The following is a 14,821-nucleotide window of genomic DNA, read 5'->3' as shown; positions in this document are numbered from 1 at the left end:
ATGTTTAACTTGTTTGCTTGCATGATTTGGTTGCTCGGAGTTGCAGAGAAAAACATTAAGAACTAATATTGCTTTGGACCTTATATTCGGCAACTTCGAGGAAGTTTTTTAAATTTTGTGCCTTGGTGTTTGCTGAGTTGACTCTATTGGCTAAGTTAATTTTCGTAGTACTTCAAAGAAGAAAACATACATTTTAAGGTAAACTGTTGCTGCAAAATTCAAAAAATGCAATGGAAACAATTTTATTTTATCAAAGTGGTGCAAAATGATCTCACATTGACTTTTGTAGATAAGAATGTCTTTTTTGTTAAATATAAGGCTTGAGTTGCCTGAGCGAACACAAAGGACCACAAATTCCTTGTATCTGCGGGCAGAAAAGATAGGAGAGGCTTTTCAAACAGATTCCATCAAATAAAAGTTGCATGCAACTTAATTATCTAGTGATTATTTTAAAGTTATTCTCCCTCTGAATATTTGATAGTTTTATTTATTTTTAAAGCAAAATTCCACCAAATTCTCATTTTAAGAACCCTTAGTTTGCCCAAGATTCACACCATACTTTCCAAAAATGTAACCTTAGTTTAATTTTTATTACGCAGACGCATCAAGCTCACTAGTTCGTCTAAAATCTTCTGCGAAAAAATTATATTCCTTTTTGAACAAATGAAACAAAAATATTAAATTGTTTTCACAATTTTATTAAATAACCACAATATACATTTTATAAAATGAATATAAAAAAAATTAACAAAAACTCTTAAAATGTTATTCCTTTCGTTTTGTTTTCATAACTAATGCCATGTAAGCTGTGATTCTGAATCCCACGATCAATAGAATCAGACCAATAAAATCCAATGGCAAATCTGCTTCGGAGAAATTCAGTGTCTCCAATATCACCCGACCGGAACTCGGACAGGTTGTATTAGATTTTGTACATGCAATTTCACCTGCCTGGACATCGGACCATTGATTTATGAGCAATCCTTCATTGCCATAACGGAACCATGACAAATAGGAGAGCCATTTGAAGTACACCGGAACTGATCCGGAGTTCAAGAAGAATCCACCGAAGAGTAGGAATGGTATGATCACTGGTGAACCAATTGACAATGCCATCGATGTTGACGAACTTGCACACGAAATCAAATATCCAAAGGAAGTTGAAACGTTGGCGATTAAGGTTACTATAGCCAAAGCTATAAGATAGTGGTCCAATCCAGCTCGAAGACCAATCAGGGGATATGCAATTGATGTGAAAACAAACGGAACTGTCAGAAATAATGGCAGTTCAGCTATGGTCTTGCCTAAAAAGTAAGTGTCACAGCGGTATAAACGGCTTCGAGCTTCTCTCATAAAAACTGGCAGCTCTGAAGTGAAGACCTAAAGAATGCAAACAAAAATATATGAGAAAATGCTTTCCATATGAATGGACATTAGGGTAATTCTTATAAGTTAGATCAAAGATTTTAAAAATTATATGGAAAATGTTTTTTTTTTGCTGAGAACCACCCTAATGTAAATATTTGACATTTTAGATACATTTATGGTGGCGAAAACATTCTGAAATGTCATATTCGTTAGGAAAAGAAATATCGCTCCATTAATATTCATAACGCCATCTTGTGTCAGTTGTTGACCCAAAAATATCAGACCAATAAGAACAGCAACCATCTAAAAGAAAATACAAATTAATCATAAAGGAAGAAAAGTTTTAGTAGATACACTTACAGTTGTCTGAATAAGACGGACTTTGACAAGCAATGGTTCCTTAAGAACTGTCAACCAAGATCGCCAAAGAACAGCTCTGAATTGGGTGAACCAAGTAGCGTTGTAGGGATGATTGACATCATCATCCAATGGAATTCCATTAGCTTTGACTGCCATCTTTTGGAAAGTCTGTTCCATTTCCCTCGATACTCTGAAAATGTCAAGTTTTTGAAATTCCAGGGATTCTTTGAGGTATTTTTTTAGCTTACTTTCCAACGGCAAAGTTGTCACAGATTTTGCCAATTCTTTCCTTAGATTCCTGCTCTTTGCCTGGCATAACTGCCAAAACTTGGACATAATAATCAGCAGGGTTGTAATTTGTTGGACATTGGGCTCCCAAGCTGAAAAGAAATACAAATTCCCAATTACAAAGTTTTATAGAATTTTTGAAGTTGTTTGAAGAGAGTTCGTTCTTACTAAGCGAAAAAGTCAGCTGCTTCATTCGGAGTTCCTAAAAATGCCACTCTTCCTTCTGCCATAAGTAAAATCTTGTCAAACAATTCAAAAAGCTCCGAGGAAGGTTGATGAATGGTTAGAATTACAGTTTTCCCCTTTTGCGATAGCTTCTTCAACACTTGAACCACACTGTGAGCCATAAACGAATCTAGGCCTGATGTGGGTTCATCGCATAACAACAACGGGGGATCTGTAAGGGCTTCAGATGCAAAAGCCAAACGTTTTCTTTCACCTCCTGAAAGACCTTTAACTCTTCCGGGTACTCCAATAATTGTGTTTTGACACTTGCCCAATGACAGATCTTGAATTACTTGCTCCACTCGTTGAATTTTTTGCCGATATGGTGTATTTCGTGGCATACGCAGCATTGCTTGGAAGATTAAATGCTCCCTGGCCGTCAAGGAACCAATAAAAAGATCATCTTGCTGAACATATGCACATCGGGCTTGCATCTCGGTAGCATCAACTGCATAGCCATTAAGCATTCTTGTGCTTGATGGAGATATTTGCACACCAGTGGAAGATCGAAATGCCAAAGCGTTAAGGAGAGTGGTCTTGCCAGCACCAGAACTTCCAAGTACGGCCAAAAGCTCCCCCGGATATGCGATACCAGAAACTTAAAAAAAGAAAGTGGTTTTATTTAGTTTAGAAAAAAAAGAAATATAAATACCATTTTTTAGAAGATGCTTCCTTGGTGCTGGAATATGTCGTTCATTGCAGAAAAGTCCCTTAACACGGTTAACAAGGTACTTAAAGCCTGGCCCCGGCTGATTGACAGCACCAAACACATCCAAGTTATACCATGAGTATGTGAGGTTATCGGTTGGTCTTGTAACTGTCCCATAGTTCTTAGTAATTCCTGGATTTATCGAGGCTTGTTCGGGATGTATTAGGTTAGTCTGTGGAAATAGGTTACCAATTAATGAAAGACAAAGGTTTAAGTTAAAAAGACAGAAGCTTTTTGTGCAGAGCTAAACAAATTACAAGGATAAAACAAATATTTCAAATTAATCAGAATGACTTTAAAATCTTATGGGTTTGCTGAGGAGGGAATCAAATGCAAGTACTTAAAAATTCTGACCATAGTACAATTTTCAAAAGTCCCTTGTGAAATATGTGCAGTTTATTCAGTGGATCCTAGAATATTCTATAAAAAAATCACAAAAAGAAATTGAAAATCCTGTCTGTTTAAATACAGTTCTATTTAAATTGCTTCTTCTATGATCACTCTTGTTCAAGGTCCCTTTCTATTATAATCCACGTTTTTCTTTTACAGAATATTATACTTAAAATAAAAATGTTGGTTTTTTACTATTTTATAAACTTAATTTAAAAATACTCACCAAAGGACACAAAAGAGCCCTAAAAAATATTTAAGGGAGCTGTAGTTTTTTTCAGATAGATGACCCTTGAGCTTTCTATCAATAAACGTCAAACTACTCATATGACAGTTCTAATAACCATCAAGATTATGGGCAACTAAGTTCTGAATTCTGATATTATGAAGACGAATTATTGTAGAAATAATTCGAAACCTTCCCGCGCCATTTCAAAGCAAAGCAGGAAACTTTTGATTTGTCGTTTACGATCAAATTTATTTTGGCGCTTGCGATGAATTGGCGCGAAGAGCTCGAATCATTTCTACAATAGGTAGATATTTCGTCTACACAATATCAGAACTTAGTTGTCTATAATCTTGACGGTTATTAGAACTGTAAAAAAAAAGTTTTCGCGGGTGCTGCCTCTTGCGAGGAATTGACAAATCCTTCAAGAGTAATACCTGTCTTGAAAAGTGCCTTCTCAAATTAGCTGTTTCGGCAAATAAACTATAGGTCCCTTCCATCTTTGAAACCTTACTCGTACACAGGACTGGTTGAGAGTTGTAAGTCACTAGGACCTGGTTCTTCATGGACTGTTGCACTACCTAATTTATTTTATTTATAGGAAATAATTTTAAACAGACCTTTTTGAAGAAGGGCATTATATTTCTTTCTAAATTGATTTTCTGTTTATGATAGTAAAAATTAAAGAATTCTACTTTTTAAAGTGAATTAGCTTTAGATGTTCTGGAACTGAGATTTAAACACGAATTTCAGAATATAAAAGTCCGAAAAACAGCAAAAGTGAAACTTTTGTTAAACCATTGGTTAATTTAAAAACACAATGCACGTTTCATATCTATGTATTAATATAAAAGCTTGAGAACTAAAGTGAAAAGAGATTCTGATAGCGATAGTTTTAATAGACTCCCGAAAATTGAGTCCGAAAAAACTAAGTATAAGATTCTTACTCATATTCTGGGTCTTGGAAAAAAGCTAAGTTTCAAAACAATCTCTTAAAAATCTGCGTGAAAAAACCCTCTTAACTATTGTGTTTTGCTCTTAAATATGGCATATTTAGAAAACTGTTGGAATCTTGCAATGCTTTCATTTGTAGAAAGTCGACCAAATTAAACAAAAATCGGAGCCGGAGTAGGAATAGCTATCACAGCTTGTCGTACGTTAACAGAAAGTACGCACACAATGCGCCGTACGACTTTTTGACGTTTGATATAGATTTAGTAGAATTTGAAAATTATTGATTTGATACTTATCATTTGGTTTGAGTTTGACTGAGTTTTAAAATTATTTAATACAATGGATTTTGAAAACGAAGATATAGTTTTAATAGTGTTCTTTTTAAAGTGTCGTATATTTATTTAAAACACTATAGTAAATAAGCGAAGGTGTTGGGGCGGCCATTGTACCAGGAAAGAAATGAAAAGAGGTATTTTGAAACCACTTTTAATTTCATTAAAGAAAATGACCCTGATCTATTCTTTAAATCAACAAGAATAAATCACACCCAATACAACTTGTTGTTGAGTTTAGTGGAAAAGCGTATGACGAAATCGTCAATTTGAAAAGCTATAAGCCCAGAATGTAGAATGGTGTTAAGCTCGACGTAAGGTCACAATTATGTTGTTCAATTCAACTTATGATTGTTTAATTCTCTAGATATCTGTCACAAGGAGTAACACCTAATTATTTGGTAGATATGGTCTTTTCAGATGGGTGCTTCAAAAGTTGGAAAAATAATTGTTGAAACATGTATGGTGTTCTGGGATATTTTATCCCCAATTTATATGCCGGAACTCAATCAATCCGAGTGGAAGCAAACTAGTAGAGTTTCGTGAAAGGTGGTACATGCCTAATTGCGTTGACAGCATAGATGGGAAGCACATAGAAATAAAATGCCCTCGAAACTCGGGATCTAAATACATGCATTACAAAGGGTATTTTAGCATTGTGCTTCTCGGGTCTGCGACGCCAATTATACTTTCAGTGCAGTTGATGTTGGCACATACGGCAGTCAGAGTGATGCTGGAATTTTAGGAAATGCGAAATAGAAAAAAAAAAATACTGACAAATTCCATAAACTTTCCAATAGTTTAAAAACCTTCCCAACTCCCAGAAAAAAGTGCCATATTAATTTGTTAGCGATGTGGAAAAATATTAATTTAATGCACAAACACAAACCACGAAATCAAATTTGATATGCCAAAAATGATAGATGTCAAAAGTGTAGTACGTCAAAGTTAAAAGTTAAAACTCTTCCAACTCCGGTTGCGGTTCCGATTCCAGTTCCGTCGCGTTGTGTTCGTGCATCTGCATTTGCGTACTTTTAATATTTTGCCAGGTATTCCGGTTGCAGCTGTAAAAAAATTCACAAACAAAATACATTTGTTTTGGAGGGATTCTCGTTGGGTATTATAGGCTAAGCTACTTCCACGATAAATTTAATTTTTTCGACTTAAAAACTCATATTTTTTTTTTATTTTGAGTAAAAATAACAACTGCTAATGACAAAAGTGCCACTTAAGTAATGTCATATTGGTAATGTCATTCGAAGCAACTTTGAAGCAGGCCCAACGTAACGCAGACGAAGCCGAAGCTGAATCGTGTTTTTTGTTTCAGCAATAAGTTCGTCAATATATAAACTCTATTTTCGAGGAAGATCTAGTCGTATTATATAGAGTTTTTCAATGAGGGTAAATGGGCAAAATTTCAATCGTGGGGTTTGTTGGGTGTCGTCTTGGTCCACATGGTTCAATTTGGGCCATGATAAATTAGTTATTATCGTTATGAAGCCCTCGCTGTTGACGGTGATCGCCTCACTAACGGCGTTTTAAAAAAGGATGGGCCAATTACGCCGCGCCGCGCCGTCGCCGGTCCAAAACACTAAACGGTAACTTTCTGATAATGCATTATCACCTTTGTGGTTGATGTCGTCCTATATAAGCAATTTTGCTTGTTAACACAACCATTCATCCTAAAATGCGCCTCGTCACTAAAGATGATTTTTCTTCTAAACGATTTGAAGCCCACTCTGCGAACAAACGGCGTTGTTTATGGTCATGAACTTTGAGCTCCTGGGTCTGTTGGATCTTCTACGGATATAGGCCCGCGGAAATGTTCTCGTTTGATCTTGCGTTCCTTGAACGCACGAGTGTTAGTTGATTGTTTACTAAGCTGGTCGTCTCAATTTTGGCCACCAAACGTTGATGAGACGACGTTGAAGATGGCCACCACATCAACCCATTGGCGCAATGCGCGCAACGTTTGCGTTAACGAAAACTCACAGATGTCACCAAAACAAATTGGCTGCCATGGCCGCCAGAATTTACCCACGCCAATTAAAAAACCCCAATACAAAAACCACTGTCAAAGATCCTTCTCCTATTCACATTCTCCAGTTTACTGAAATCAATAAAGATTACATATCTTTCCAATTTCCAAAATCCAACTAACACACTCGTAAACCCCCATCAATAAAAATGTAACATTGCCTCTTGAACAACATCACCCATCATCATCGGTCGACCACAGGTGTAAATTTTTATAAAAACACCTTGTTATTTTATTCAACATGATTTGTTTAAAAAAAAAAACAAAAATAAGTGTTGCTATGTAATTTCGTTTGGTTTTTATTTTTATTTTTATATTTTTTCAAACGTCTAACCTGAGAGAAAAATAAAAACCCGATTTGTGTGGAATTCATAACTATCACAATATCCCAATCACAATAATTCCAGAGATAGGTTAGGTAGATGCAAGCTAGCGCAACGGTGCGGTAATAATCGCATATATCATGACAGGGCGATAAAAACGATGAAGAATCCAACCCAATCCAACAAGAGAAGCATTTTGAAATTCGATCCGATTTCTAATAATAACAGCAAATCGAATGGTTGTGCTTTGGCAATACATACGAGTATATCCAACACAGAAAATTGTATCCGTCAGATGTGTAGCTACATACAATATTTTTGTTGTAGCTCCGTCCGGCGGCGCCGTCACCGCCACCATCACCGCCACCGTTCGTATCGACTCCGACTTCGATACCGACACCGATAGTTCGGAGATGAAAATGTCATGAAGGTAAAAGATACAAATCTCTCTTTCCTCCTCTGTATAGGTACATAGGTGTAGGTAAGGTAGGTTTCTTACCTATAGTATACTTTTGTGTGTTAATGTACATATATAGAAATATAGAAAATGAACTACTGCTGCTAAAGCTGTTTTAAGGGAAAGGGTAAAGGTAAGGGTACGAGTTGCAAGAGAAATCTGTAGACTCCAGATTACATCTCCACTGATGTCAGATATTTACGTGCATAAGAAGATAGCTCGACAGGACTCTGGCTTGGCTTTGGCACTCTGGCACTTTAGCACTGGCACTGGATGGAGCTGGATGGTAAAAAAGGATCTACTGAAATATAGATAATCCCTTCACGTTTGTCGTCAACTCTTCATCCCTCCTTCTTTTCTCGTTTTATCTTCTAGTTTTGTTTTCTTTCATTTTTATAATCCTATTAAAGTGCTAATAACGTTTTATTTTCGTATGTCCCTTGATTTCTGTCCCAACTACACTCCCATCCCAACCAACCCAACTCAAACCCCCATCATCCTGCTTCAGCAACCAATGTATAGCAGCACCACCACCCGTCGCTCGTCGTCACTCGTCGCGTCGACTAAGTCGTCTTCGTCGTCATCATCGACCTTCTGACTTTAATCCTTGAAAATGCGCGATATTTTTCAATTAAAATATTTTCTTGAGCAACCTCTTAAGAGGTTTTTGTTTTGTAACTTGCCACCTCCTCGTGGAGCCCCTTGTGAATAGCCCCTCACCACGTTTACCCAATCCCTACGTTTTCATCAGTATGTCTGAAGATATCCTTATTTGTTTGAACTTTATCCAGACGGTCGCCCCCAAATGAAAATTTTGCTATAAAAATCCTTCCAACTGTAAGTGTGAAAATCCGCCTTGAATCCAAGAGTTGCCCTCTGGAGTGTCGTGCCAGTGCCAGTGCCAGTACCATACCAACCCCTTTTCGCTTTTCGGTTGAAAATTTTTGACCTCGATGATGATGATGATGATTCTGCAAGTCTACCGTCCGCGTCGCCCATCGTCCGTCATCCGTCGTCCTTCGTCGTCGCTTTTATTTGTCGTGTCGATGGAAATGGAAATGATGTGTCCTTGTTTTTCCTTATTATTGTTTTTTTTTTAAATATGTATCTTTTTCCAGAATTTGTTTTTTGGGTAAAAAGATGGAAATGGAAATGTGAGTAGGTCGAAAACGAACGATTGCGGTAAAATTGTTTACGCTAAGAAATTCTGTTGCTTTCGTCCTTTATTTCTGTTCTGTTCCTTGCTGTTCTACTTGTTTAAGTAAACAAGGGGTAGAATATGAAAATTCCTCCCTCAGCTTCAACTTCAGCTTAAGCTTTAGCTTTTCGGCATCGTGCATGAAAAAGAAAAAGACCAGGGAGAAACCGTAAGCGCGTGAGCGTTCTACGTTATACGTACTTCCCACCAGAGATTGTTGATTAAGTTATTGACCTGTCGATTGGGGATAAAGCCGGCCGTTCAAAACGAACTTTCCAGTTGAATATACTGTTTCCATTTTTCTGATAGGAGAGTTGGGCATGGGGCATTTCACCCTTACCCCAGTTTAAAGTGTTCGGAGTATACTTACGGTATATAAGGCATGGATGGCGCACCGTTTTCGGTTATTAAAAAATGAAGACAAAAATAAAAAGGACGGAGGAAAAATGACTAGCAAAAAGAATTGCTGATGATGATGTTGATGCTGCTGAATCCTTAAATCAAAAAGGAAAGAAAGATATGATAATCACTTTGATATTGAAAAAATAAAAAGGAACACGCGGTGGGGCCACCAGATGGCCAAAAGATGACCAGATGGAGCTTTGGAATTTTTTAATTTTGTGATAATTTTGGAAGATCTTGGGGATTAATCTTGTGCTTGGCAATTTGAGATGGAATGGTTAAAAAAAATCCGGCAGTAAAGTTTAAAAAAGGAAATAAAAATATAGGACCTTTATAAAAAAATAAAAAAAAGGAAAGTCAAGTGAAAGTGTAGGTAGAAAGAAAATAAACAAGAAAGTTGCAAGTGGAAGTGGAAGGGTTTTTAATAGATTTTCGGAGAATTCTTTCGAGTCAGGGTAAATTTAAAGGTTATTTTTTATTATTTTGTTGTTGTTGTTGTTTTTTTTGAAAGTAAATGAGTTTGTTGGTGTTTTTAATTATGTAGATATAGAAGCTCATGGTGAGATGGAAGAGTAGGTTTTAATTGCAAACTTAGATGTTTTTGATTTACAATTTCTGTGGTTATTATACATGAAAGGTTTTTCTGGTTCTTTTTTTTTAATTTCTTGGAGAAAATTTACTGCTGATGGAGAAAATTTTATTATTTTATTTGTAGGATAGACAATTCTGTAAGAATAAATGTGGGTTGAATTATCCAGGAAGAGAAAGAAGTCAGCAAAGGACTTGGGTTCTTTTTTAACGCGGTCTTAGCTTTTTACTCTATCTTCACATATCGAGTACCGAAAGAACTAATTAACTTTTTTTCTCATAAAATTAAAAATTGGGATTTTCTAGGAAAAAAATATCATTTGAATATTACTTGTTGTTAATATTAAGTAGGTTCGTAGTTAGAACCAACATTTTGCCAAAAGGAGTTAGATTTTGGAGACAATGTAATCATTGTAACGCGGCTCCGATGTCATGAATTAAAGAGTAGATATTGTCTTTGTTATCAATGTGATTTCAGAACTGGAAAGATTACCATCCACCAAAAGTTTATATTACACCAAATACTGGACAATACAGCTTATGAGAGTTTTAATAGGATTCCTTGATAAGCTGATACGTAATTAGGATGACGTAAGAGAATGCTTGCTGCACTGTGAAGATTAGAAGAGCTTAACCGAAACCTTCCAAACCATCAAAGGACTGCGAAAAAAGCGGAACGATGTTAGGTTCATAGATTCAGATCCTTGTCCTTCGGAAGTGGAACTTCAAAGGTAGCGTGAGATAAGCTCATTGAATTCCGTTCTTGACAGCATTTTCGAATGGGGAATTATTAACCGTGTTGAATTAAATGCTTTAAAATCTCAATGCTGTTTCCTGTCGTTGAAGTGTAACTCACCCCGATCGAGAAAACTTGTCAACTTTCTCTACTTGGTATGTGCATAACCGATTCCTACTTACAGAATGATAACATTACGCCAATATTGCCAGAAATGCTGCTAGGTTCTTAGGATTTATCAGACTGTGCAAGAAGTTTTTTACACCTTCCGATCTGGCTGCAATTTACAAAGCCTTTATTCGCCCAAGACTTGAAATGCTTTTTGTTGTTTAACTGATATTTTTACTAACATTGTTTTGCCTGCAACTGGCTCACTGCATTTCTTTACCCTCAAACTGAATTCTGGACTTACTGTCAACCATAGATACTCTTTTTTTAAACGCACATCGAGAATGTGGAATGCTTTATCCTTCCATTTTGATTTGCAAAACTTTACGACTTTTAAATCCTTCCTTATTTTTTAAGGCTTGCACTTTGTTTGAACTTTTAACATTTTAAGGGGATTAATAAATCCTTTAGTGGCTTTTAATTATAAAAGAAAGGTGGCTGCTTCAATCTTTTTTTTGGGAAAGGGTGCAGGGTCCCAGGCCATCACAAGTGGCACCATGTTTCAAAAATAAAATTAAGTACTAAGATATGCAGATGAAGATGACTTCTACATCATGGAAAGAACCAAAAAGGCAATAACATTTTAACAACGAGTTCGATGCAAAGAAATTGGGTCTTGATATCAATTAGGAGAAGACGAAATAAAGTGCGGTGCCATCGAATTGAGTCGATTCCGACTGAAGGAAGGCTTGGTCAATGCATGACTTTTGACTGACAGGATGGTAAAATGGTCAGTGAATTTGTCTAGCTGGGCACTGGTGTAAATTGTAAATAATATCAGCGCTGAAAACTAGCAAATATTAGCTCTTAGTTATAGCTGTTTCTTTGAGATTCTTATAGGCAACTGGGGAATAAAGCACTATTGAGAAATATTAACAAAACTTTTTAAAACCCTTATCTTCCCGGTCCTGCTTTAGGGCACAGTAGCATGGACAATTTGTATATGGATGAAAGTGGTTCCATTCGTGTCTTCGAGAGGAAGGTACCATATACCATGTGATGGAGATGATACTAATAAAACTAAACAGCGAACGTACCACTGGTAACGGTTATTTAAGACCTTATATGTCAAAATTGTAATCCTTGATAGCTAGTAAAATGCTTATATCAAAAATGTTACATCTGAAAACTTGTAAACATTGACAGTTCGTAAAAACGAAAAAAAACTAACGGGCCTAAACCTCTGCAATGGACCAACTCAAATGTCAGACTTTGGAGTTATCTGGATTTAAAAAATAACAAACATCTAAGCCGCCATTATGTGATTTCAGATGATAGTAAGTTTCTAAAATCGTTTAAAATTAGCACTATAATTTTCTTAACAACGTCAACAACGTCCAAAAGAAAACATCCAAATTAGGAATTTAAAATTGAGGATATGTCATTATTAAAAATTATCTAGAACTGTCAGACCTATACCATACAAAGATAACAACGTTTTTTCCACGAAGAGTGTCGGCCAAAAAAAGCATCTTAAATGGAGGTGAATCCTTTTGATTTAACAAGAACCCCGTTTAAAATACAATTAGGGCCCTTAAAAAGCCTCATTCTTACGCAGATATTTAGTTTGAATTTAAGAAAACTTTTTATTATAATGAGTCAGCACTTTAAAAACAATGTTCCAATAAATATGGATATGGGAATCCTTAATTTTTTAATGTGAAATATTTTAGATTTAAACAGATTGGTATTTAAACGCATCATACAGTTTCTAAGTGCCTGATTTTTCACCTTGTAAAGACGAAATGAATTTTAGTGCCAGTGGCATGATGGTTAGTGCTTTGGATTGTCATGCCAGAGGTCTTGGGTTCGATGCCTGCCTCTTGCGAGAAATTGACAAATTCTCCAAGAGTAATTCTTGTCATGAAAAGTGCTTTCTCAAATTAACCGTTCGGATTCGGCTTAAAACTGTAGGACCCCTCCAGAGTTGAGAGTTGTAAGTCACTAGCGTCAGCGAATTTATTTTATTTAAAGACGGAATGATAAAATTAAGAGACACGTTTTTTAACTTTCTGTAATCATTTATCTACAATTTTAACCGAAGTACCAAAGAAAGTTTTAATAAGAATAGTTTAATTAAAAATATTCTGTGCATCACATCTAAAACTCTTGGTTTAATATTTCTAAAACGTGTCTAAAGTCTGAATTAAATAGGTTTATGTACCTAAATATGTCTAAAGCAGTCATGCACGTTTTGTAAACCTATGGGTATTATACACATCTTGAAAGCTTTCAGTATTAAGTTTTTATTCAATCAAGCGATACTCTTATTAGGTGCTCTCAGTAAAACTGGCTTCTGTTGTTTTGAAGTGAATGATAACAAAATTTAAACTTCTTATGAATTTCTAAAAATAAACCTTTATTTGAAATGACAACCTTTTCAAATTATAAGATAAACCTAAAAGTCTTTTTAACTTAATGTCTACTTTCATTTTTTCATATCACATCTCAAATTTGGATAAAAGAAACCTTATCGGAGTTGAGGAATTAACACAAAATCACGCATCACTCAATCTCAATCTCAAAGCCAAAAGCATGTGTGAGTTTGGTGTTGATTATCTATCACCATGCTCTATGCAAATAATCCCATCCTTAAACCTCGAAATAATTGTTTCTACCGCAACCGCTACACATTAAAATTATCCACAGAGGCCAAAGATATAAAAGTTTTTTTTGTTGCTTTTTCCTCTCTAGGTTCGTTTGAAATCAAATTAACCTTTAATTTTAGTTTCAACTTCATAATTCTAATAGACCTTTCTATTTACTGGAGCTGAATACCTATGTATCTAAATACAGCAAAAGTTGTCAGCAAACATCAGAAACGAACTTCATAGAAAAGATAAGCCCATCATCGCATCCGAAAAACCACAAGTCTAAAACCTGATGGATGGATGAAACGAGAGACTCTTTGCTTTGATACTTTGAGGGTTTTGGATTCTGCGACGGCAACGGCGACGACGATGATAACCACATTAACCGCTACGACACGGCTATATCGTCTCTGCGTAGACTTAGGGCGCTATCTTATCAAGGTTCCACTCTCATCTCGTATCTATCTAAGTACCTATGCCTACCTCTATATATTTGTATTAATTTTGTAATCACATTTAGATCAAGAGGAATTATGATTATTATTTACCCGGGGGCTAATGATGACAAGAAAGATAAAATTTCAGAACTCGCACACTGATGTTTACTTTCCTAAAGGCTTTTGAATCGCATTTTTAAGAAAATAATTTCTTAATTTTACTTTTTTTTAATTTTTAAATAACTCACATTTAAACTTTCTGTTGAACCTTTTGCTATAAGCGCTTCTTGATCCTCCTGTCCCAACGTCATGGTCGATGACCGATTAATTCAATTAGACGGAATCACTTAGTTGACATTCGCGAACCCTTGAATTCCCCCAGAAGTGTACCTCTACTTCAAGTACCCTCTGCCTATATCTCTGTATATCCCTTAAAACACTGAATGAACACTGTGGATGAAGGTTTAATATGCTTGTCCGAGGTATACTCCTATATATGTAAATGGCGGATATGGTAACGAGTATAGAGGTATAGGTCTCTAGATAGGCACTGTAGGTAAGGCAGTGTTCTGTTCTTAATACCGATTTATGTCCACGCGAGGGTAAAGTCAATAGCTAACTAGCGTGTGCTCATCTATCAGAAGCCGGAGTGGAGTCTCTACCTCTTCTTTGCTATGACTCTCGAGTAACGAGTGCAATCTCGTTATCGGATAGATGGATGGATAGGTGTGAGGAAATGAAGTATAGGGGCCGTTATGAGTCGTATCGTAAAGACAATGAGTTGAGTATAGTGCTCAAGTGCGTTGTCTTGTTTTCCCTAAGGGTTACCTTTGGGTTATTTTGAAAACAACTATTTAAAGACAGAGGTTTCAAAAATTCTATTAAGAACCATTATTGGGTTCAAAGATAAGTATTACAAATTTGGATTTCAAGTTGAGCTTTGTTTAAAATGTACTATTGCTGCAGGCAAAATATAACAGAATTTGAGATGAATAAAGATACTTTTGAGGCAAATATATTTTGAAAATTTA

The 14,821-nt window shown here is 35.9% G+C and overlaps 1 protein-coding gene across 1 annotated transcript; it reads right to left on the bottom strand.

Moving 5' to 3' along the window:
- Window positions 1–677: 677 nt before the first annotated feature.
- Window positions 678–14,391, bottom strand: LOC129948021 (protein white). The gene is made up of 7 exons (XM_056058829.1): window positions 14,039–14,391; window positions 2,894–3,122; window positions 2,185–2,839; window positions 1,977–2,108; window positions 1,729–1,918; window positions 1,540–1,671; window positions 678–1,380 (listed from the first exon to the last, which is right to left on the bottom strand). Exons 1-7 carry the CDS (start codon window positions 14,099–14,101, stop codon window positions 766–768), a joined length of 2,016 nt encoding a protein of 671 aa, XP_055914804.1. The 5' UTR covers window positions 14,102–14,391; the 3' UTR covers window positions 678–765.
- Window positions 14,392–14,821: the final 430 nt, after the last annotated feature.

Source organism: Eupeodes corollae, chromosome 2, assembly GCF_945859685.1.
Source record: "Eupeodes corollae chromosome 2, idEupCoro1.1, whole genome shotgun sequence".
Taxonomy (NCBI): Eukaryota; Metazoa; Arthropoda; class Insecta; order Diptera; family Syrphidae; genus Eupeodes; species Eupeodes corollae.
This window is presented reverse-complemented; position numbering and strand designations above follow the sequence as displayed.

Coding starts and splice junctions, on each gene's coding strand:
- LOC129948021 (XM_056058829.1), bottom strand. CDS start 14,101: ATGACGTTGGGACAGGAGGATCAAGAAGCGCTTATAGCAAAAGGTTCA. Junction 3,123..14,038: donor GTTCAACAGAAAGTTTAAAT/GTGAGTTATTTA, acceptor CTATTTCCACAG/ACTAACCTAATACATCCCGA. Junction 1,381..1,539: donor ATGTTTTCGCCACCATAAAT/GTATCTAAAATG, acceptor TGCATTCTTTAG/GTCTTCACTTCAGAGCTGCC.